Source organism: Triticum aestivum, chromosome 5A (assembly GCF_018294505.1).
Source record: "Triticum aestivum cultivar Chinese Spring chromosome 5A, IWGSC CS RefSeq v2.1, whole genome shotgun sequence".
Taxonomy (NCBI): domain Eukaryota; kingdom Viridiplantae; phylum Streptophyta; class Magnoliopsida; order Poales; family Poaceae; genus Triticum; species Triticum aestivum.
In genome coordinates, this window is record NC_057806.1 from 18,900,345 (window position 1) to 18,924,464 (window position 24,120).

At 43.0% G+C, this 24,120-nt stretch overlaps 3 protein-coding genes and 1 long non-coding RNA gene across 6 annotated transcripts; 1 reads left to right on the forward strand and 3 right to left on the reverse strand.

Annotated features, from left to right (window-relative positions):
* Positions 1-3,150: 3,150 nt before the first annotated feature.
* On the reverse strand, positions 3,151-7,166 carry LOC123102033 (uncharacterized). Of its 2 annotated transcripts, XR_006448710.1 has the most exons (3): positions 7,010-7,166; positions 5,162-5,265; positions 3,151-3,513 (listed from the first exon to the last, which is right to left on the reverse strand). It is a non-coding gene; the product is annotated as an uncharacterized lncRNA (long non-coding RNA). The 2 variants fall into 2 exon arrangements; XR_006448709.1 differs by having other exon boundaries at positions 5,162-7,166.
* A 2,551-nt stretch (positions 7,167-9,717) lies between these two features.
* On the forward strand, positions 9,718-12,769 carry LOC123102034 (basic leucine zipper 19). The gene is made up of 3 exons (XM_044523301.1): positions 9,718-9,965; positions 10,217-11,064; positions 12,223-12,769. The coding sequence occupies exon 2, from the start codon at positions 10,256-10,258 to the stop codon at positions 11,060-11,062; it is 807 nt and encodes a 268-aa protein (XP_044379236.1). The 5' UTR covers positions 9,718-9,965; positions 10,217-10,255; the 3' UTR covers positions 11,063-11,064; positions 12,223-12,769.
* A 35-nt stretch (positions 12,770-12,804) lies between these two features.
* On the reverse strand, positions 12,805-14,353 carry LOC123102035 (uncharacterized). Of its 2 annotated transcripts, XM_044523303.1 has the most exons (3): positions 13,702-14,353; positions 13,405-13,617; positions 12,811-13,336 (listed from the first exon to the last, which is right to left on the reverse strand). In XM_044523303.1, the coding sequence occupies exons 1-2, from the start codon at positions 14,343-14,345 to the stop codon at positions 13,611-13,613; spliced, it is 651 nt and encodes a 216-aa protein (XP_044379238.1). In that variant the 5' UTR covers positions 14,346-14,353; the 3' UTR covers positions 12,811-13,336; positions 13,405-13,610. The 2 variants fall into 2 exon arrangements, with proteins under 2 accessions (XP_044379237.1, XP_044379238.1); XM_044523302.1 differs by having other exon boundaries at positions 12,805-13,336; positions 13,405-14,353.
* A 1,509-nt stretch (positions 14,354-15,862) lies between these two features.
* Positions 15,863-23,351, reverse strand: LOC123102036 (anaphase-promoting complex subunit 5). The gene is made up of 21 exons (XM_044523305.1): positions 23,040-23,351; positions 22,367-22,526; positions 22,152-22,267; positions 21,778-22,021; positions 20,884-20,977; positions 20,715-20,793; positions 20,529-20,614; positions 19,912-20,044; positions 19,766-19,798; positions 19,297-19,551; positions 19,008-19,085; positions 18,618-18,892; positions 18,027-18,086; positions 17,815-17,882; positions 17,607-17,712; positions 17,382-17,523; positions 17,142-17,240; positions 16,785-17,049; positions 16,630-16,697; positions 16,315-16,498; positions 15,863-16,193 (listed from the first exon to the last, which is right to left on the reverse strand). Exons 1-20 carry the CDS (start codon positions 23,289-23,291, stop codon positions 16,343-16,345), a joined length of 2,769 nt encoding a protein of 922 aa, XP_044379240.1. The 5' UTR covers positions 23,292-23,351; the 3' UTR covers positions 15,863-16,193; positions 16,315-16,342.
* Positions 23,352-24,120: the final 769 nt, after the last annotated feature.

Below are 24,120 nucleotides of genomic sequence, written 5' to 3' on the forward strand. Positions count from 1 at the left end.
TATGCATATAGTGATAGCTTTATTCTGTTCATTATTCTTTTGTGTTACCTTGCCAGCATATTCTATGTGCTGACCCATTTTCGGGCTGCAACGTATCATGTTGCAGACTTTTCAGACGACGAGTAAGGAGCCTTAGGTCGTGGTCTTTCACTCAGCGATGCCGTTGGAGTTGATGGACTCACTTTATCTTCCAAGCCTTCCGTTGTTATCGTATTAGATGGCCTTAAGCCATATTTATTGTAATAAGTTCTCTTTTGAGACATTCGTTGTAATAAGTGTGTGACTGTCATTCTTTTATAAATCCTTCAAGTACTGTATGTGTCAGTATTACCGATCTAGGGATGACACTTATACACAGAGATCAGACTGTTTGAGGTCTGGTCGCTACACTCTCTTGGTAAATTGTACTGACATTTTGCTTCTTTTAGAGAATTTTATTTTTTGACCTATGTTGGTGTGTGCTTCATTGCTTGTCTCTTGTCATGGGTGCTTCCATTGTAAAGATATTTTGCTACAATGTTTCGAGCCATGCCTGTTAGTTTGTCACACAATCAGGGTGATGTTACAATGTCTTTGAGTGCTAAATTGTTGACGATGGGCTGGATAAGACACAAAAGTACAAAATAGTGTTGTTCTAATAGTATTTTTGTTCTTTTTGTCTACAGAGTTGTAAATTATTGTTCACATTGGCTGAAATTTGTTTCAATGCTTCGTGCTTCTCTTTGTGCTTCCATCGGATTTTTTTTGTGAAGCAAATATTTGTGTCTCACAAAAAGTTGTTTCCTTACCTATTTTTTGTTCAAAGACACTTAAACCATGATACCATAGATAGAAAATATCGTTTTTTCGCTCACAAAAAATTGTATCATCACAAGAATTAGTTGTTTCCATCACACAAGAAAAATGATGCTTCTATGCACTGAAGAATGTTTCCTTGGCAGGAAAAACATATTACCATTGCCAAAAATATACCTCTGAAATAAATATAATGAGTAATATGCTAGATTGGTTGTTATAATTACCAAATTTATTTCCAAAATTTGGGGGATTAATTTTGTCATGCCAGATTTGATTCTCGGAAGCATTGGTTTTTCTTTTTTGAGAATCTCGGAAGCATTTATTTTGGAAGCACTGATTGATAAATTTAACCAAACTAACTACCACCAAGCCCATCCCGACAAAAAAGGCGCAACCACTGGGCCCATGGAGAGGATTACGAGGAAGCAATCAATTATAACACTACAGTACAGCTAATTAAGCAAGGCGATTTACTGGAGGGATCGACGGTGCACATGCATTTGATCTGATGGCTTGTGAGTGGTCTGATGGAAGCAAAACACCAGTAGTTTGATGCCTAGTGCTCCCCAAATACCAAAGGGGACCCACTAGTTGTCACAAGGCAACAGGGCGGGGCCACCCCCTGGGCGCGCCCTGATGCCTTGTGGAGCCCATAGCTGGCCTCTGGTGCCCATCTTCTCCTATATGAGGGTTTTGATCTAGAAAAAATCAAGAGAGGACTTTCGAGAAGAAGAGTCGCCGTCTCGAGGCGGAACCTAGGCAGCAGTGCTACTTGTGAGCTGTATTGGGATTTTCTCGAAGAGAAGAGGATGCAGCATTACAATAGAGATAAGTATTTTCCTCAGTTACGAATCAAGGTTATCAATCCAGTAGGAGAACCATGCACAACCTCGTTAGCAGCACCTACACACACAAAAGCAAACACTTGAGCCCAACACAATCAAGGGGGTTAACAATCCCCTCGGCGGTTATTTATAAGGATCAAATCTCGTAGTGGTAGATAGATAAAATAAAATACAAAATAAAATAACGGTAAATAAATTACAGCAATATATTTTTGGATTTTATATATGATAAAAGTAGATCCGGGGGCCATAGTTTTCACTAAAGGCTTCTCTCTTAAACATAAGCATACATTGGATAAATAAATTACTGTTGGACAATAGATAAAAAACGCATAGTTATGACGATATTTAAGGCAATGATCATGTATATAGGCATCACGTCCGAAACAAGCAGACCAACTCATGTTTGCATCTACTACTATTACTCCACCCATCGACCGCTATCCAGCATGCGTCCAGGGTATTAAGTTAGTAAAAATGAAGTAATGACTTAAGCAAGATAACATGATATAGACAAAGTAAACCCAATCAATATGACTAAACACCATCTTTTTATCCTTAATGGCAAGGATACAAATACGTGTCATGTCCCTTTCTGTCACTGTGATTGAGCATTGCAAGATCTAACCCATCACAAAGCACCTCTCCCATTGCAAGATAAATCAATCTAGTTGGCCAACACAAACAGATAGATTGAAGAGAAATACAAATCTATAACAATCATGCATAAAAGATTTCAGAGAAGACTCAAATAATATTCATGGGTAATCTGATCATAAACCCATAATTAATAGGATCCCAACAAACACATCGCAAAAAAATTTTAACTCCCCTTATGTCAAATCAATAAATTTGAATAAAATACTATCCTTAAAGACTATTGTGATTTCCTGTACTTGTGAGTCAACAAGCCTCGAGCAGGAGCCCGACATGTCCAGCAGGCGGGATGCTCGACATCAACTTCGACGTACCTCGGCCACACCGTATGTGAACACGGCAGGCAATGGTGTTGGTGCCAGCGTTCAGTTCCCCCCAAGGAGCCTCGCACTCGCACCCTATCCAAAATTAAGAGGCCACCAGCAGAGCTCGCCGTGGCTGAAACGAGAGGTCGCACGTGTAGGATGACGAGTGCTAGCCATAGAACTGATACTTAACTGGAGTCTGGAGTCTGGAGCCTGGAGGACGCTTGGATGATTGGAGGAAGAGTTGGCCATGGCGGGGAGGAAAATTGCATGCGTGAACCTGCCTACAAGATTGATGAACATAGTGAACTACCTAAAATGCCCCTAATTAATCAATATACTACTAGAAATCTGTTATAGTATTGGTTAATCTAGGCCCTCAATCACAAAAATCAACAACCCTAATAGACTTGATGTACCGTAAAAGGACTCTTGCTTAAAGCTCACGTGACCTCCGACCTGCCCGAGGTCCAAGCTACTTAATGATCGTGGAAGGGTGTTACCCAGACCCCTTATAAAAGAGCAAGGATTCCCCAAGCAAAAGATGTCTTAAAATACTGTCTATTTGACATTTGACTGTTTTTCAATTTGAAAACAGTCAAATTTCCTGACCAATCAACACATTACACGTGAGCGAGCAGGAAAATCAGCAGATAGCAAAAAAAACCTCCTGGTCGTCTAAACGGGTCGGGTAAACATCTGACCCGATTTGTCCGATCCCATGCACAACAAAACACGCCAATCGCCATCAACCACTACAAAGATCTCACCTAACAGCCTAGAACAAATCTGGGAGGCGGCCATGGGAGATCGGGGAATCAACAGGTCAGCGACAATCGTACACAAACTCCTCACCATCATCTCTCTTCACCTCTTTCATTAACAAAATCTGAAGGAATTTTCTTCATCTTCAAAATAGAGAGATCAAGATCAGCTATAATTCTAGGAAAGATACATGGGGATTAACATAAAAAATACAGGAAAAATTCAGAAAACATTCAGAAGCTTATAGTGCAAGTGGTAGTCATTTTCCAGTGTAAATCCTATAAAATTCCAGTGTAATTCCCAGAAAATTACAGTGCAAATCCCCATGTAATTAAATTGTAGTGTAAATTCTCCATAATTTCCCGTGTAAATCCCCCATAAATACCAGTGTAAACATGGGAAAAATGATGTAATTACACTGTACATACCTAGTAATTTACACTGTAAATCATAAAAAAAATACAGTGTAAATCCCAAAAACTTGTGAAATCTGGTGTAAATTCCAGTGTAAACATGAGACAAATTATGCAATTACATTGTAAGTACACAGTAAATTCCAGTTTAACTGCACTGTACATACCTAGTAATTTACATACAAAAAATTGTAAAATCTAGAATTTCAGTGTGGGATAAATCTGGTGTAAATTCCAGTGTAAACATGAGACAAATGATGCGATTACCTAGTAACCTGGTTTGTAATACAAAATGAACTATCTATCCATGGTTACTTGCCACCGGCAGCAGCCAAACTTTACACACAATTTCCTAGCTTTACATTGTAAGTACATGGTAAATTCCAATTTAATTACACTGTACATACCTAGAATCTACAAATTAAATTCCAGTGTAAGTTACACCGGAATGATGTAGGTTACACAGTAAGTACCCTGTAAAAATTCCAGTGTAATTTACACTGTAGGTACTACTTACAGTGTAAATTAAATTGTAGGTATCTACAAATTAAATTACAGTGTAAATGCCAGGGAAAAATGACATTGTAGCTACCTAGAAATTTCCACTGTAAATCTCTAGAAATTCCAGTGCAAAAATCTAGGGGGTTTACACTAAGAAACCAGTAAAATCCACAGTAAAAATAAACTAGAAGAAAACTCAGGTAATTACACTTTGACCTAGTAATTTGCAGTGTAAAAGCCTTAGAAAACATTCAGGCATAGAAAGAACATAGAAAGCAGAGAGCATAAGCACAAACACAATCTACAGAATACATTCAAGCATGCAGACATTACAAAATACTAGCACTAACATTCAAGCATACAGAATACATTCAAGCATCTATTACTAAAATGCTTTGCTGCTCATGATTATGTTAACACTAACATTCTACTTTCCAATTGTGACAGTAGAGGAGCATGATGAGGGTAGTGACTGAAGAGGATCTACTGAGATTATCACAGGAATAACTCATACTAAATGTGAGATATAGTTGCTAAAACATTGGGAAGATGTTTAAAAATACATAAAAAGGGTAAAAGGCTAACAAAATTATGATGCAAGAAAGGTTTTCTTTCACTGCGCTCCTTCATTCCGACAATATATACAAGGTAAAGTGACAAAAGAACAAAAAATACCACAGACATTCATGAGATGTCTAAAATTAAACTTGTGATGAATCTTGCAGGTACATTTAGGAGATGGATCTATGAACATTCAAGTGAGCAAACCAGATGACAGTTTCATCACAACAAGATGACAATATAAGCAAAACAAGAGCTGAATAACTATTACAAGAAAACGCCGAAGAAAAACACACTAACAATCATTGAAACTTACATTTGCAGACATTGGAGGCAAACTTGCATAATGAAGTGGCAGCAAGCGAAGATGGGGGAGGAGAATGTAATCCCTGGGACACAAACCTGTTCTATAACATGAATCTGCAACATGTACACACCACAAAATTCAGAAATACAATGATGAACCTAAGAGAAAGTCATAACATTTCAGAAGAAAATAACTAAAAGAAATCCCTAAAAGTTGCAGGTGCCTGAAGATGTTGATCGCAGTAGAGCAGCAGCTAACACGAACTCAAGCACGGGTCAAAGGAATGGAGAAGGAGAAAGAAAAGAACCAGAAGACTCACTTGAACAAGGAGACGATGAATTCCTCAATGAAGAAGACATTAAAGTGAGCTAAATGAAAACCGCCCTATAGTACTGAACCAAGCAAGGAACATTGAATACTAGCTAAATAGTATATAGGAACCAATGGTATTACTGAGCAAACTAGACTTAATTACATTGAAAAATAGATAAAATTAATGTGCAAACAGTGTGCAAGACGGGCTAAAATACACTGACAAAAAAAGGGCAGCCCGGTGCATGTAGCTCCTGCTTGCGCAGGGTCGGGGAAGGGTCCGACCACTTTGGGTCTATAGTACGCAGTCTTTCCCTACATTTCTGTAAGAAGCTGTTTCCAGGACTTGAACCCGTGACCTCATGGTCACAAGGCAGCAGCTTTACCACTGCGCCAAGGCTCCCCTTCCTAAAATACACTGACAAAACCACTCAAAATCCAATAACAACCGAATTATTGGGTAAACTACACTCTAATGTTGGGGTAAATTACACTGAAACTACATTCAAATTACACTATAAATCCACTAGAATTAATGGGTGAATTACAATTAGAAGTCTGTAATGCTGGGATGAACTACACTGCAATCACAATTAAATAACATAGAAAATTCACTCAATACCACACTGAAAAAGGTTAATTAAATTATAAATCTGGTAGAAATTACACCATAAATCTGGGACAAATTACACTGCAATACTGAGATAAAATTACACTGTAAGTCTACACTGGAACTACAACCAAATAACACTGTAATATCCACTCAATATACACTGTAAATCCGGAACAAATTACAATGTAAATCTGGGACAAATTACACTGAAAGACTGGCACAAATTACAGTTCAAAAATCAGGTTAATTACACTGCAAAATCTGAAAGAAATTACACTAATACAGTACTGAGATTACACTGCAAGTCTGGGACAAAATTACACTGTAAGTCTGAGATGAATTACAGTGTAAAATAACACTGCAAATCCAATCACAACAACTGAGTAAATGACCATCAAAGGCTGAGATAAAATTACACTGAAATTAAACTCAAACCATCCCTGCAAGAAGTAAACAAACATGGTACAAGGGGAACTAAACACCTACACCCCGCAAGAACAAATCAGGAGGCGAAATGTACTTAGTACATGAACAGGAATACACACAGGAGCATCAGAACATGAGCAGGAAAGAGCTAGGCATCTGTACAAACCTCACCTACAGGAACATGAGCAGAACATCTATAGAAATCCCGCACACTACATCTATAGAAAATCCAGCACCTATAGCTACATCTACAGAAATCTGCCATGGAATCCCGCATGCTACATCTACACCTACAGAATCCCGCATGTTACATCTACGTAGAAAAGGAAAACAACAATTACATCTACAAACTACAACAGGAGCACGCGCGCGTGTATCACAAGGCCCAGCAAATCACACATACCAGCGGCTGCATGAGATGGCGAGAGGGCGACATGAACTGACCTAGATCTAGAACAACACAAGCAGAACAACAAACACGCGCAAGAGAGAGAGGAACAACCAACCGTGACACAGGGGGGCGAAGAGAAAGGGAAGAGAGATCAAGCTCAGGCGGTGGGAGATCTCGAAATCTCCACGGACGGGGAGAATCACATCCTCTGCTCCCCCGCTCGAGCTCCCCCTCAGCCTTATCGAAACAGAGAAAACGAAATGAAAAGAGTCGGCCCGGGCGGCGGTAACGGACAAAGAGAAAACCGCACCAGACAAAAAACCGGACCCGAGAACAAGCTCGAACAATCGCAGAAACCAGCGCGAATCTCCGCGCAAAAAACGACGGACAACAATTTGAACGTCAACGAATTGCAAAACACTCAGCTGTAAAATAGCAAAACCGTAAAATTATCTAGTACCATCATGTTCACTATTTGTTGTGACTCTTGCATATTAGAGATTCGAATTGGATATGTATAGGCATGGAAGGCATTCGGAATTACCAATGGATAACTATAACTATAGCATGCACCATTTGTCTTGCACATTCATCGTGAATCCCCTTTCTACTATGCCGGGTCGGTGTGACTATGGCCTTCTTTATCATATCGGCTCGCACAACGGGGTCATGATCATGAAGAGAAGCTAAATGAAGTGCAAGAAAGTTTAACAGATTTCTTGCTACGGGGGCATGCTGCAAAAACAATCACCATCGTTATAAGTGCTAACAGAGTATTCCCTTCAGTTTTGAAGAGATTGACGCCTTGGATCTAGCTTTATCCACGGTGATGTTGTTTATTTAGAACTGGAACCTGAAAAAAATCTCTCATAGAGCATCGTTTGAAATATTACGGTTTTGCTTGACATCACACATACATTCTTTTTTGGAAAAGGAGGTTAAACCTTCGGCCTCTGCTGCATACAGTCATCTTTATTAATTATTCCATAAAGATAAAGGTTTGACAAGAAAATACATTAAGCCACCCAAAGCCACCACTCACACCTACAAACTCGATAATGTAGAGTGCTCTCACCCCCATATCTAAAATTGGTGTCGTCGCCGATCCATCCACATAACGTATCGGGATCAACAACCAGTGCAGCAGACCTAAACGCGCACCACATGCGTTTTAGAAGCCGGAAGCCGCCATTATCCTCAGACCGCTGACCCATCTTCAGGATAGAGATCCGCATCATCCTTGCCAGTCCAGACCTCCATCGACGCCACCACGATGCCCAACGGCGCCACCGGCCTGCGCGCATTCATCGAGTCGCGAAGATTCTGGAAGATCTGTCGTGCGTAGCACTTGCCGACCAGGCATGAGACAGCGTAGCACCTGTCGGCCAGGCATGACTTGACATCTCCACCGAAGCTCCATGCAAGACTTAGCCGCTCCACCTCCTGCATCTGTCTTCCAGCGCTGCTCCACAAACAATGCTACCAAGAGAGTAATGACACCGCAGTACCACCATCGTCTGATCTGGATGACCAGATCTTAGGGTTTCCCCCGAAGCAGCACGAGTGGGTCGACAGAAGCTACACGACGATGCCTTCATTAAGGTAACGACGCAAGTGCCGCTATCGCCCGCCATCGGCTCGGTTTTCACCAGCAACTCCGTCTCCCCATCTCACAGCCAGGACTAGATGACGGATCTGGAGATCCGACCACCCAGCTTCAGGTTGACCATCTCCGGCAAAGGAGGCGGCCACCACCGCCACGGCTAGGGCCGGAACCCCGACGTCCTCGTGATGCGGGTCGATTCCAGGGGCAGCATGCCGTTGAAGGGACGGTAGACGACATCAGCAAGTGCGTCCTGCCCGAAGCCCATCTGGACCCAGATCGAGTGCCCAAGCCGCCGCCACTGGACCCGTCGTCGAACGCTGCCGCCGCCCCGCTCCACTACTATAGATTTGGCCATCGCGGACCGCCGTCGTCCTAACCGAATCGTTGGCTGAGGAGAAACGCCGCCGCCACCGTTGCGGCACACAGGCTTTGCCTGCGACGCCCCTGGCGGCGGCGGCGGGGAGAGGGTGTACGCTGGAGAGAACGGGTGACGGTCGGCGGGGGTGCTCCGGTGCCGAGCGGGGAGGGTGAAGGAGATGAGATCTTGTGTGGGAAGGGTTAGCTTCTATCCAGATCCTTGTGTGCTTGTACATACATGTATTACATGACACATACATATATTACAACAAAAAATAGCGGGAAAAATTGCATGTGTCTCTTGTTTATTTTGAGTACAAGACACTCACTCATAGATGCCCACATACACGCACATACATTCAAAAGCATGCACGCACACCCTTTGATATATTGAGCTGGCGTTATATTTTGAGACTGACAAAGTCATCACAAACACTTCATAGTCTCCTCTCACTAAACCAACATGACCGAAACTTGAACCATTTGAGCTATGCTCCATATAAAATTATCAATGATATAAACCTTTTGTGAACCAGAAGGGAGCAAGTGCAGAGGCATAGAAGATGTAGAAAGGTTGCTAAAAAGTCCCTGCCAAGTATCAATATATATAATTCTAAAAAAATTAATATATTATTTTGTTTCTAGAAAATCGGCCGTCTAGTCTTCATCCTCAAAATCGACACGGCCTTTTTCTGCAAATACCCCCGTTATTTTTTGATTCAAACCGCAGTGCACTGAAAGGTCTGGACAGATCAGTGCATTTTTGCAAGTTCTAAGGCTAAACCATCACATTAGATGCAAGTTCTGGACCTACGGTGCTTTTACTTTTTTTCTAGAAAATCGGCCGTCTAGTCTTCCATCGTCAAAATCGACGGGGCCCCCTTTTTTTCTCTTTTGTTTTGCGGCGACTCTCGTGCTCCGGAAAAATACATCTGACCCACCACCGCCACGCCCTAGAGCCGCCGCCGTGCCGCCGCGTAGCCTCACCGCCGGCGCCTCGCGCCCCCTCCGCTGCGCGCCTATCGCGCGCGTCGCCATCTCCGGCAGCTCCCATCTACCCAACTTCATCGCGCCCCTGCTCCGTCCGTCCGCAACCTTGGTTCATGAGGTACGTGTGACCTTCTCCGCGTCGATCCAGCTATTAATCAACCAATCCATTCAGTTAACTTCCACAAATTTTGGGGAGCGGCGCACCATCTATGACGAGATCCAATTTTGGCAGCGAATTCCCTTTTAATTTTAGTTTTAATAAATTTCCATGGTGCGAATTCCCCTTCGTTTAGCACTGCTGATAGATACGTTGGGGAATTTCGGTGGCAAACCATGGAACGTGATCGATGCCTGCTGTTCCATTGCCAGGTGACTGGTGTGCGTTCTTGGCAGCAGCTGGTTGCAGCAATGGATGACGGGGACCTCGATTTCTCCAACCCGGAGGCGTACCTGTGCTCGGACACCGGCGCCGATCTGCCCGGCGGCGGCTGCTCCATGGACAGCTACTTCGACGGCATCCTCAACGACACGGAGCACCTTGCCTGCACCCACACCCACACCTGCAACCCGCCCGTCGACGACAGTTCGCACACCCACACCTGCGTCCACGTCCACACCAAGATCGTCTCGGCGTCGTCGGATGGCGGCGCCGATTCCCCTGCCGAGAACAGCGGTGCCTCCAAGAAGCGGCCGTCTGGCAACCGCGCAGCCGTGAGGAAGTACCGGGAGAAGAAGAAGGCCCACACGGCGCTGCTGGAGGAAGAGGTGGTTCAGTTGAAGGCTCTGAACAAGCAGCTGCTGAAGAAGCTTCAGAATCACGCGGCGCTTGAGGCCGAGGCTGCCAGGCTCCGCTGCCTGCTTGTTGATATCAGGGGGAGGATCGATGGGGAGATTGGCACTTTCCCTTACCAGCGGCCTGTGAAGAACGTTGATTTGGTTTCTGGTGTTGATCAGGGGGGGTTTCTTGGCAGTGCCCAGGTTATGAACTCGTGTGATTTCAGATGCAACGATCAGATGTACTGCAATACAGGAATGCAGATGAGAACAATGGGTGATGATGGTGCTATGAGTGGTCAGGTATTTGGGCAAGGCACTGGGGATATTGCAAACATCCAATGCATAGGGGGTGTGAAATCTGGATTCACAATGCCCCCAGGCTGTGGGGGTATGGGGACATTGCCTTCTGGCTGTTTACCCAGTTCTGAAAAGCAGTGAAGGTTAGTGTCTTCTTTTATTGCTTTTATTAGATAATTTTTTTTCTAGCAAGACCACTCTAGGACAATAATTTGCTAGCTAATTTTGTGTTGGACTAACATGTTCAAATTATGTATATGCAAACTCATGAGAGTGTTTGTGCCGTCTATACTCTATACTGTAAAATCGTCTGTTAATAGCTTACCTCTATTGTGTGTCTATTTGGATATTCTTTTATTTGGTGACCTGGAATCTTGTTTTGACGATATATAGTCGGAATCTATGTAACAATTTTCCTTGGATTGTATAACCCCCCCTTTGGAAGAAAAGGAACAATTGATTTTATTAGAAAACAATTAGCAATGTGATTCCTGTGCCGTTGAGCATGGTTGAAACAGTTGTTACAAATTGATAGGTGATGAAGACTAAATAGCTGTTTCCATGTATCCTTATAAGTTGTAACCATAGCTGTTTTTGTGTGTCAAGTGATAATAGAAGTTTAGAACTGGAAGCTTACCTGGTTTTTGTGTCTATTTGAATATTGTTTCATTTGGTGACCTGGAATCTTGTTTTGAGATATATATACTAGAAACCTATGTAAAAAAAATCCTAGGATTGTATAACCCCCTTTTGGAGGAAAAGGAAGACATGATTTTATTAGAAAGCAATTAGCAATGTAATTCATGTGCTGTTGTCCATTGTTGAAACTATGAGTTGTTACATACTGATCGGTCACTAAGACTAAATATCTGTTTCCATGTATCCTTGTAAGTTGTAATCATATCAGTTTAGGTGAGTCGAGTGATAACTGTCTCGGATTTCAACTTTATCAATTCAGCACCAGTTGTTAGTTCACTTGCTTCTACAATATTAGTTTCGTACTTACGTTGCAAAAATTCCAGCTGCGGCCTGTGTGCTTGGTAGTTTGCGTCATTTATATGAAGAGCAAGTAGTGTTTAGGGTAGTGTGCTTGGTAGTTTGTCACTAGAAATTTAATTGATTTATGAAGTGTCTTGTCTTAATACAGTTTAGGCTGTGAACGTTGCTTTGGTTACAGTGTGTGGACCTGCTTTGTTGTTGCTTTTTTCTTTGCTGTTGTATCTTCTCTCCGCTCGGAAACTTTGCAAAGCTGGTGCTAATCCGAGTATCGTAGTAACACAGATGCTTCTGCCTTTTTTCAGGATTTCCAAGGTGCTGCGTGCCATATATTCTCCTTGGCAGGTGCTATCAATCCTGTGGATGGAAGATTGTATAAATCGTTAGCTTCTATCCGCCGTGTTTGGTTCGAACCGTCGCGCGTGTGTGATTCTGTCGCCAATGATGCTTCTTCGACGGTGGCCTGAGGCGCTGAAACTTTATTGGGTCTCGAGCTGTCAGGGCATACTCCTTCTTTTTTCCCTAGCTCTCATTTCCAGTTTTGCTGGAGTTCGACAGCCTTGCTCCCAGTCCGAGGCGCACTCTCTCTGACAAAGAGTCGCCGAATCCTAGTGAACCATGAATAACAAGAGAGTGGTCGTCCATGTTGTGTGCCAGGAGGATACATGTTTGGTTTGGGTTAGACCCCAACGTTGGATATGATGTATGAGCCTTATGTATGCACATTTTGCATGGTATTTCAGAGTAGATGGTATGTTGTCTTTTCATGTCGTCAGTTTGAACACATCGATTCAGTTATTATTTGGACCTTTCATTATTTGAACCGTAGCAAAATAACATTGCCATGATACATCATCTGAAGCTTCAATTGCGAGTGAATGAATGGGTGTTGCAGCTATAGCTGGATGGCTGGAGCATATATGTATTGTTATCGTCAGACAAACACATCACACATGCCTGCTTGCTGGAACTAACACAAGGACAAGTTGTAGACAGAAAAACAGTAAGAAGCTAATAAAAAGTTGCATCAGCATTTCTGATTACATCCGGTTGAGATAAACCGGTCAAAAGTTGCAACGACGCAGGAGCGAAATTCCATTGATTTCACAACTCAGCAGGCAGCCGTAGAACAAGCCAACCATATAAATTGTTCAGGAACACTGCAGACCCTTAACAATGTGAATCATGAGAACACAGAACTTTAGCTCTTCTGCATTGACCCTGCATGCAAACAAGACAAAGTCTGAAACCAGTTTGGAATGCTACCAATAGCCAATAAAACTATACACGCGCGAACAATAAAGATAAACGTCACAAGCCTTCGATTTCCACTTGTTCAAGATTGATCAAGGAGATGTCTTTGCTTCTCCAGCTCTTGGGCTCGTCACAAGGACAATTTACCGGGCATTCCGCTTTCACCTAGAACAAATGTGGATTAGTACTATCTATGCATTTACTGATGATCCACAGCTGAAGCAAAGCATTACATCTGGTCTCTGGAAGATGATCTTGAGCTTTTGTGTAGCGGTACCGAGCAGGCGCAACGCAAATGACCCGAAAACATGCCCCACCGATCTTATATCACAATCACACTCCATTGTCGTGAAAAGTGGCTCCAGAGCAGAGAATCCGGAGGTAACCAGATGTTTCCCAATCTCCTGCTCGAAGGTGAGTTCTGCATCAGGATAACTAGTCAGACCCTGGCAAAGGAAATGTTAGTCTCCCATCCATGAGTTTGATTCAGTCAGATATATAATCAGGACATGAGACATATGCAAGCCCACATGTGCAGGGACAGCACGTTGGAGTGCTGCTGCAAGCGTGCGCCGTCGTCTTCCCCGGGCACCTCAGCGGCGGCATGTAAGCTCACGCTTGAGAGGCTCCAAGGATCGAGCCCGACGGTGAGCCTGGAATAGCTGCACTCCCAGGAGACCTTGTCCACAATCGGTGCCACGATGGACACGCCGAGCTCGCCGTCGATGGAGAAGGACAGCGCCAGTTTCTTGAGCATGGGAGCGTCGACGTCGATGCGGCCGGTCCATCTGCTCAGGTTCGCCGCAGCCAGTTCCTCCAACGACCCCGATTTGACTGTGATGTTGCTGTCGAGGAGGCCCTCGGCGACGGCGAGCACGCGCAGGCGCGGGCAGAGGGGGGTCAGGTCGGCGAGGTCGACGCGGCAGCCGGAGAGGGACAGCCTCTGGAGCGCGGGGAACCCGGCGGGGCGTGGCGGCAGCGTGAGGCGGAGGCAATGGCCGCGCAGCTCGATGGAGGTGGCGCGGTGGAAGCGGGGCAGGTCGATATCGAGGAACTCCCGGCTGCGCGGGAGGGCCAGGCGGAACTCCGCCGGCGAGAGCCCCGCGGCGGCCTCCTGCGCCGCATGCCCGGCCCCGGCGACGAGGATGCCGAGGAAGGACGCCCCTATGAGCATACACTCAGTCCTCATGAACGCACGCACGCACGTCCTATCCCTACGAGCATCTTTGAAAGACTGAGCTGCCATGTCATCTTGAAATTTACGAAGTCATCGTAGAAATGTCTCCTCTCACTGAATGCGCATCGTCGGAAATTCTGAAATAAATCTAGAGATAGATGTGAATACCATGACTTGAAACCTGATGGGCTGAAGATACCACAGTACCTCTAACCATTCAACCACAGGTTGGTTTTAATGAGTACAATGGAAGATTAAATTTATTTCAAAGATATTTTTAGATTTTTTTTACTTCTTAATTATTACTATTTTTTTCTATATAGGGTGTATATCCGGATATGGGAAACAATTTTTTATATATAATAAAAATTAGAAAAACCAAAAAATTCGAAAAGGCAAAATTTAAGCCAAAATAAAATGTTTTCTAACCGGCGTTCTCCATGTTCGTTACTTTTTTTAATCACATTTTATCCGTCAAGGAGAACAAAGATCCATAATGCAACACAAAAAGCAAATAAAATACAATGTAAATCAAGAGGGTCTTCAAATCCACAAACGGCGCCACTGGTCCTAGGACATAGGACCCGAACCCCCATTTGTTTCTTTTCCATTGCTTCCTGCTAATGCAGTGAAAAGCCAGCAATTGTTGGATCTTAAAAAAAATGGCGCCACTGCAAGCTAACAATTGCCACCATCACCCACAATCCCATAACCGATGAAAAGAAACAGCATCAATTTTTTGCCTGGCGGTACCCATTTACCTTCTCGGTTGGCGGGTATGGAGAAAAAAATTATCCATCGGGCAGTACCAGTACGGGTATGTGTAATGGATAAATTCGGGGAGTAAGGGATATGTGTAAGGGCATCTCCAATAGATTGTATGTTAGTTCTGTTGGTGAAATGTTCATGTCATCAACCAACAAGCTATTATACAACTATTTCAATAGGCTGTATCTAAGCTATCCAATAGATGATGAGAAAATAAATGTGATTGCTCTCTATTGCACCTTGGAGCTTGTGCAAAGGTTGTTGGTTATTTTACATACAACTTTGCTCGCTCTTCACATTTATTACATGTCACATCATCATTATATCCTAGGTGGCAAATTTACCAACACCTATCTTACAGCTGTTGGAGATGCCCTAATGGAACTGTGTGCATGACCCTATTATCTTTATCTTGTTTTTTGTGTTTTGTATTTTGCCGTGAGCACACAAATGGACATCTTATTACACAAGATTTCGCAGGTTCACAAAGCACAGATAATTTATTCCCCCAAATTATTTGAATACCCCTTCTCCCTGCATTTGCTTCGTTTTCAAGCAGTGAGCTTTCTGCTACAAATGACAGTGGTCTATTAACCACATCATATAGTTGTACTACGATGGCAGTGATCTAATTAAGCGCACGAAGCCACCACCAAACTAAGATGCCACGTGCTTCACATAAAGAGAGGATGAAGTGGACATTCATCTCGAAAAGCATTTGGCTAACTGAGCTTTACTGACCAATATTGGGCAAATTAGACCAAATTTTGGAAATCAATGACCGTTTTACATACGCGCAGGCATTATATATAAACCGAAAGAGAGATAGCATATGGCGTTGACACTTTTCGTCAACAACGTCACTTGTCGGCCATTGCTACCATGAAGCTCCATTACATCACTGAAATAACACCCGACCGCCTCATTGAGCCACCAAGCGGAATTCCAAAAGGAACAGGATGATAGCGGAGTTGGTGCGCACAGGAGGTGATGATCTCGTCAACAAGCACCACAGATCCATAAATGTAAGGACGAGAATCATGTCGGCGCGCAAACTTTCGCCGCTCTGCTTGGACTCTGCATGCAAATGAGGCACCACTTTGGGTCAGTATCTCAGCATGTGTGGAAAATATGAAGTCGCCGTATCTGCAGAGAACCCTATCAAGAAACTGGAAGGACATCCTTTTTGCGGCTTTACCAAGGGTTTATAAATTAACCGTGCAACATCAGTAAACGAGTGAATCCTCCTCGTCGCGCGGGTTCTCGAGGGCGGTGACGTGCTCCTTGAAACGAGCCGCGGCTTCCTCCCTCTCATATTCCTTGCCCAGGTGGTTATACGTCATCGCCTTGAGATAGTACACCTCTGCCGCCATCTCGTGGTACTGCATATCACAATGGATTTTAAATTTGCGTGAGATTTATAGTCCTCTTCATGCATTTTGAACCCAATCCTGGTGATGGTAATGTCTCAGCAATTCAGGAAGAGAAGTTTGAGATGCAGCCGTCAGCTCACCTCTAAAACCTGCAGGTCTTCAGCCGCTTGATTTAGAGGGTCCAGAACAGCACAAGGATCTTCAGAAACTGTCATAATAAATAACCAGAGGTCCATCAAGCAACTGAATGTGAAGTAGGAAGCACATGGTAGGAAATCATCATCCGGTTATATACCTGAAAATTCTGGATCGGTTAAGTGACATTTTGCTAAGACTATCTGAGACCGAGCACGCAGCTCAAGACCGCCATGGCCGAGAATCATAGGAAGGCTTTGATAAACAAGACTTAAGGCCCTCTTCGCATGGTTAGATCCAAGAGCTAGCCACAGTTCAGCGAGAGTAAGTGTGGCTGAAGCTTCAAGCAGATCCAAATTAAACGATTTGCAAAACGATTGGCTGGCTAATGCGTAAGTGAGGCCAAGGACCGCGTTGTCAGACTTCTGTGGGAGAGGGAGGGAAAATATTAGTTCTCTCTGCATGGCATTGCAATATTTATGAGGTTCTAGTCTCAACATTAACTGGTCTGTCTTACTCTATGTATTTCGGCAAGTAACAAAAGGACACTTGCATTCTCTACTTGCATGTTGTACTTGTAGCAAGTAGTGAAAAGGGAATTCGCCACAGCTGCTGCCTGCACAAAGGATACAAAGGAGACAGTAAACGCGTTCAAAATATGTCAATCCACTTGCAGGGATGAAAGATAAAAGGATCAATAAGATGCGTAACACGTGTGCTTCTTGGGTAAACTCTAGTAAGCAAGTAAATTCAGAACCTGGCTAAACTGTTTTGCAGCGAGTAACGTGCGGGCACGCCGTAGACTGGCTTCAGTCTTTAGCTCAATGTCTACTCCACTGACAGAAGATGAGAGCACCCCAAATTCATCACCGATTTGTTGCGCGATTCTCAGGTGTCCTCTACATAGATCAATTTTACACCAAATAATAACAGATCAAATTGTAGACGTAGTGCAGTTGATAGAAGAAGTGAAGCTTCGTACCGATGCAGGGCACGCTCATGTAGCAATTGCATTTTGAGAAGGTGGATCTGCGAATTCGTCGAGGATGGGAACTTCTCTTCGGCAAGCTTGAGCGCACAGAATGCCGCTACAGAAAAATGGATATTATCAATCCATAAGAAACTATGGAAACTTACATAGCTCTTGGAGGTTGTAGCACATACATGTTGGTCATATACAAGTAACTAACCTGAATATCCTTTGAAGACTGCTAACTGTTCAATTAGCTTGACATATGCCAGTGACAGCTCTGATGAACTGTTAAAGAAAATACAATACTATCACATATCTAGCAAAGCATCAAGAGATTTAAAAGCTACTGCTTGCATGGTACAGGATAATTATGTACATAAAGTTGAGGTGTTACACAAATATAATTGCCAGAATTTCATTATGTTCTACCTTGCAGCATCAGCAAAGCAGGTTGCATAGACCAGCGTATTCATTCGAACCATCGGAGCACTGTGGAGAGAGTTAACCAAAATCAGTTTTCTTGAAAGGATATAGACAGCAAGTGGGCAAAAAAAAAAGAGAAAAACATTGGAGTTCATTCCATAATATGATTTACCATAACTTCAACTAATAATGGAATGCAATAAAACGTCAGCTGAGAGTTGGCAACAAAGGAGACGATCAAATGGTTTCATGTAGCAAGAGGCTGAAGCAGACCAAGGGTTGAATTAACGCTTTGTAAGACCAAAAGTTTTTAAAAGGCCGTATGCACATCGAACAAGTAACAACAGGTGAGGCCAATATCCTGCTGTTTCTAGTATTTAAAGTTATCTAATATTTAGCAGTATCAACGAATAGTCCAACAACATGCGGCCCAAGTATTTGCACTTCCTAAACTGAGACATTTGGTCATTGTTTATCTAACGCTCCCTTTTGCCAGCACATCCACAATTATGTGCCAAGCTGGCAAAATAATTATACAACTTGCAATTTCTGCTATGAAAATGCATTTTTATAGTAAACATTAACAGAGAACAGTACCTTCCATAGTGCTCCCAGGCAGTGGCCCTCATCAAATATGCTGAGCCAGCTAATTGCAATACTGATGTAGGTATTGAACTTGGTTGTGCATGAAAGTGGAAATTGTCAAAGTCATTTGTAATAAATTTTCTAGGCTTTGTTGAGCTACTACACCAAGAACTGGAAGCATCAGACAGATTCTTAAGCCATGAGGTGCTGAAACTACCATTATCACTCGAAATTGATAAGCCATCTGCGCCAAAGTCGGACAGCACATGGGAACTTAATCTTAAATTCTGCAATAAAACATAAGACAGAAAACCTAATTAATTTAGAAGCAAACATATACATCCTCTATATTGGGGATGAGTGACTGAGTGTGATATTATTTATAGCTTAAGTGTGGCATACCTTGCAGACATCTGCAGGACATGTTCTAAGCTTTGTAGAACCATTAGGGCCAAAGGACACCAACGGCCTTTGGACATGCTGGCAAGCAAAGGTTTAGAGTCAGAAGAAAACACAGATCAACAAGGACGCACAGCTACACTGTATATAAAAGTTGTGATCCCATGCCTGAACACTAGCACTAGGACAGCCCGACAGCATACATAAGCAGTAAGATGACCAAAGAAACTTAAGCATAGCTAAGTATCTTAAAGACCTTATAAAGGCAGATAATACCAAATTGAGATCTTACCTTCAAATCAAATTTTGCAAGAGAGATGTGATCAAAGGATAACAAGCTTGTAAGTTTCAGCATATCAGCTCTCTTAAGTGATCGCTTCAACAGAACAAGCAACTGCTGCTGAATGGACAATGGTGTGCCCAGTCCAATATTGTTTCCAAGTGAATATCGAGAACCAATTAGTCCAACTGTGCTTGATATTCCTATCTTTGATAATAGATTGGAAATGGCTCCTAATATATATGCAAGGCATGAATCATCATTGTTCTGAAAAAAAAATATCGCATCTGTTAAAGCAGCCAACTGAAGAGCGGCTTGCATTAATATTGAAATAACACTACAAAAATGTAACATACATGCAAGGCATGAATAATCATTGTTTCTTTCAACATGGTTGGATAGAATTCTACTCCCTCCATCCCATAATATAAGAGCGTTTTTGACACTATATTTGAGAAATAGACAAGTTCAGTAAACTAACCATTTGAGAAACACGCACTGCTTCTGTGAATGCCTGCAAGAAAGCAACCCAACAGAACAATAATTAATGTGCAATGTTGAAATAAATAGCTCGATGGAGTGATATGCTGATAGCAGAAAACAAGATAAACCAATACCTTATATTACCTCTAGGGCTTTCTTTGGATGTCCAAAATAACAATGCAAGTTGCCTAAGCAGAGCAGAGCACTCTCATACTTTCCGACAATATTATCTTGGTGAGGAGATGAAGAACGACTGAAAAGTCCTTGCATCCCAGCACTATAAATAAAGTATAACCAGTTAGGAACAAATTTACAAGAGGTTACTGTGTCTCCAATATACAGCATACGCAACATGTCATTATCACATCTTGGGTTGTGGGCAAAAGAATCCAACCTTTCAGCCTAGCGAGCAGGCCAACAAATAAGCTGTAGCATTGAGCAACACTGCACTAGGATAATATAGGTGACACTGTTGAATGAATAAGATTTTTGGTGGTTTTATTTCATGTATATGCTTCAACAGTCTAGATTCTATAGCATAACATGATTATGCTGATTTATCAGGACATTGCATACAAAAGGCATTCCTTAAATTTAAAAATGTCATCAGGCATTGCTTAAATGGACAAAACAGATGTTAAAACATCAAAAAGTCACACAATGAGCTGGTGACTAAATGCTCAATAGTAACATTGAATTATGGAAAAATGTGGTCACAATATCAGCACTCCCCATAGTATGGTTGAGGGTCTGGCACTGACCTGTAATCAAAATAGCGGTGAAGATGGTCTAATGAAGCAACATAGTCATCATGGCAAAGAGCATTCAAGTATTGCAAGAATTGGACCTGACAGGTAGAACAAGGGTACAAAGTAAACCAAAAAGTATTGGGAGCTGTTCACTGTCATAGTCACATATCAGATGCATTATACTGTGGCATAACTTACACGATGAAGCTCTGGAGCTAATGTCTGAAGCTGTGCCATAGTGTTGTTAAATGAATTCAAAGGCACTGAGCTGGGATCCCTGCAGCAAAAGAGCTGCCGTTAAAGGCACTGCGCATATCCTTTAGTTTTCGATACGTGGATTAGCTTAAATGTAGGAAACGATACTCACTTTTCAAGAACGTCAGCTTGCTGGTTCAGAAATGCCTCTAATTGCCACCTTGATCTCAGACAAGTTGGATTATCCTCTGCTTTGAAAATATCGGCTAGAAAAGGGAAGACAAATGCTATATAAGTATAGTTGACCATTTGACACCCTGCCATCCTGGTAAAACCAAAATAATTCTCACAAATAGATTTCATGTGGTATGGTGGATGAACAAAGAAGAGTAAAATTCAGTCACCTAATCTGTTTGGCAACAAAAATAACCAGCATATATACAAAATAAAAAAATCAATCAACAATAATTGTGGTGAGCATCATTTAGTAATATTTTGAAACATGATTCACATAACCTGAGTGGCAAATGGTTCACTTTCCAGTACACAAAAGGCATTAGAAAAAGAAGCAAGGTGATGAAGCCGCAAATGCTGGCATTACTATTACCAAATAATTAGTTAATTATATAATGAAAAAATAAAGTGTGATAATTCCGACACACTGACACAGCTAGATGACATTATTTAAATGGCATGTGCTTGAAGGAAATCAGTTGAATACTAGTGTACATTTTTCTAATATACCAGATGTCAAGATAGCATCTTAGGAGGCAAACATTACAAGCTTGACATTAATGTCAATACTAATTCAGGGCGGATAACTCTTTGCATGATCACATATGACAGCTCAAAAAAAAAAACTGACTACATGCTAAATTCTGAGCTAGCATTTCTTCCATGTTGTACTTGTTGCATTCTGTCTTTCTTATTGGTCACAGATGATTTTAAAAATTCTGGTGTGCCATTTATTCTGTCTTCCTTGGCAAATTCAAATAATTCCACAGTCCCATCAAAGTAAAGTTAAAAATTAAAAATTAGGTTAAAAGGGTTTAGAATTCAAGTTTACCTTCATCAAAATTATGAAGTGAGATAGGTGCATGGATTAGAGACGAAGAGCTCTCCCCCATATGGCTCTCAGTGGCATAGCCTTGAGTATATCTGTCAAATACACCAGATCTAACACCTATATCTGCATCCATCGGGTCGCCCATTTCTATTTCACCATTAAAGTCCTCATCTTCTGCCAAATCATATGAAGCCTCAGCTGAGTTACAGTACGCCACAAGATTTGCCAACAGATGGCAGACACCCTACAAGAATTTTCAGCCTACTCAGTTAATACCCCAAATAAGAAAAGAGAAAGGGCATAAAAATAATCAAAAGAAGGGCATATAAATATCAAAAGAAAGGGATGTCAGTGCAATATTCTAGTTGTAGCACCTCAAAAGTCATGGAATTGAAGGCCAGTATACAGCAACGAAGAAAAACTCCAAGCTGACTATTTGGGTCCAGAAATTCATCTTCCACACTTCCACCGTCCGGTGAAGTGAGCACACCTGGCGAAAAACACTGCAGGGTAAGCTGTCTATTTGGGAGGCATGTATTAAGAAGGGAACAGCAAGGACTCAAACATCCATCCATACTGTGAAGCTCACCTCTTAGCTTATCAAAAAAGTTGAACAAATCGTCTGGTGAGTTAAGCCCAGCCAGTGTGGTTGTCAACTGCTCACAAAGCCAACCATTAACTAAATCGTCTACCGCCTTCAACTGCCTTAAAAGCTCTTCCAGTGGCGGTTCCAAAAAATCCTCACATGACTGCAAGAAGAATAAGGTATGAGTCAAAATGTTGCATCGGAGAGGGAGACAAGAAAAAGGAAGCTACAATGCAATACATACAAGGCCTCGAACTTGGCAACATATATATAACCGTGTACATCAAAAACAGTAGAAGAACTACATGCAATCGATTGACACCAAATGTATTGATGAACATTCTCTCGAGCCAAGTCCAAATTGCATATATCAACAACACTGCCATTCGCAAGGCCATAGCGAATCAGCGCTAATGTGGCTGCGTCAGCTGTCAAGTTTCTCATGCAAAATAACAAAATCGGCTAAACCGGCGAACAACTGATGCTTTACTGAATGCTACAAACTAGATGAATACTTCAGCAGACGAAGCCCATTCTGCGTTTTGATGCTAATTACATTACTGTATGCAATGGGGCTTAGAGATAATGGTAAAGCTAGTCTCCACCGAGTGGTAGCGGTGGGAGCACACGGACAAGAGCGAGAGGGGGCACGGGCGTGGGAGCGGGAGGAAGTTACGCGGGTGAGGGCGAAGAGGAAGAGGCCGAGGCGGTTGTGGTGGGCGACGGAGTCGAAGGGGAAGGGCGGGGCCTGATGCTGCTGCTGCGCCGGCGGCGCGAAGACCTGCACGAGGTGGCACACCGCCATCTTGTGCGGCGTCAGCTCCAGCAGCGCCCCGAAGTCCGCGGATCCCGCGTCCCTCGCCGCCGCCGCCGCCCCGGCCCCCGCGCCCTCCCCCGCGCTGCCGCCGACCCCCGCGAACACATTCATGGCGCCGCCGCCGGAGACGAGGGTTTTCAAAAAAAAATGGCTGGGGAAGGGGAGGGGAGCGAGTGGGGGGAGTGGTGGAGTAGGGGGCTTGGGGCTTTCAGGCTCGCCCTCGTGGGCTCAAAGGCCGCTACTGAATCGCTTGTGAATGCACATTTTTTATTTATCTGAGCTCAAAAGGCTATTTAATCGCAAACCATACATCCAAATGAGTTGACACTTTCCCACAATACAAAATGAAACATTTGTGATTTAATTTTTCCAATTTTTTATGAACACTTCAAAATTTTCAGTATGAAAAATAGATCAACCTGGAACGTTGGATCTTTCACGGACGGCTGATAATAGCAGCTAAGTTACAGTGAGACTTGGCTTCATAAAGTCACTGAAGCTGCGTCACTTGTGCTGTGCGTGGGTGCCTGAGGTCACGGGCGTCTGTCGGAGGCTGCAGCGCAGGTGTGGATGGCGGCAGCATCGACTGGATCTGATCTGGGTCACTCGGTTGTCCGCCTGTAGTGGTGGACTTGCTGATCGTGGTGCCAGCGGCCTGGTCATGCTGGTGTGGATGTTGGAATATGGAAGGGGTTGCTTGTGGCGCTGGTGTGTTGGAGGATGGATGGAATGCTGATGTGTGTCGGCATCTCTCCTCTCTTGATTGGAGTGTTGTCTCCATATGGGTGAAACCCAAGGTTCTTTGGCAGATCGGCGATGGCGGCGCCATGATGTCGTTACAGGCTATGGAGTAGTGGAGTTTGAGGCACAACAGAGACGTAGATGAAGGGGAACGTAGTAATTTCAAAAAAATTCTACGCACACGCAAGATCGTGGTGAT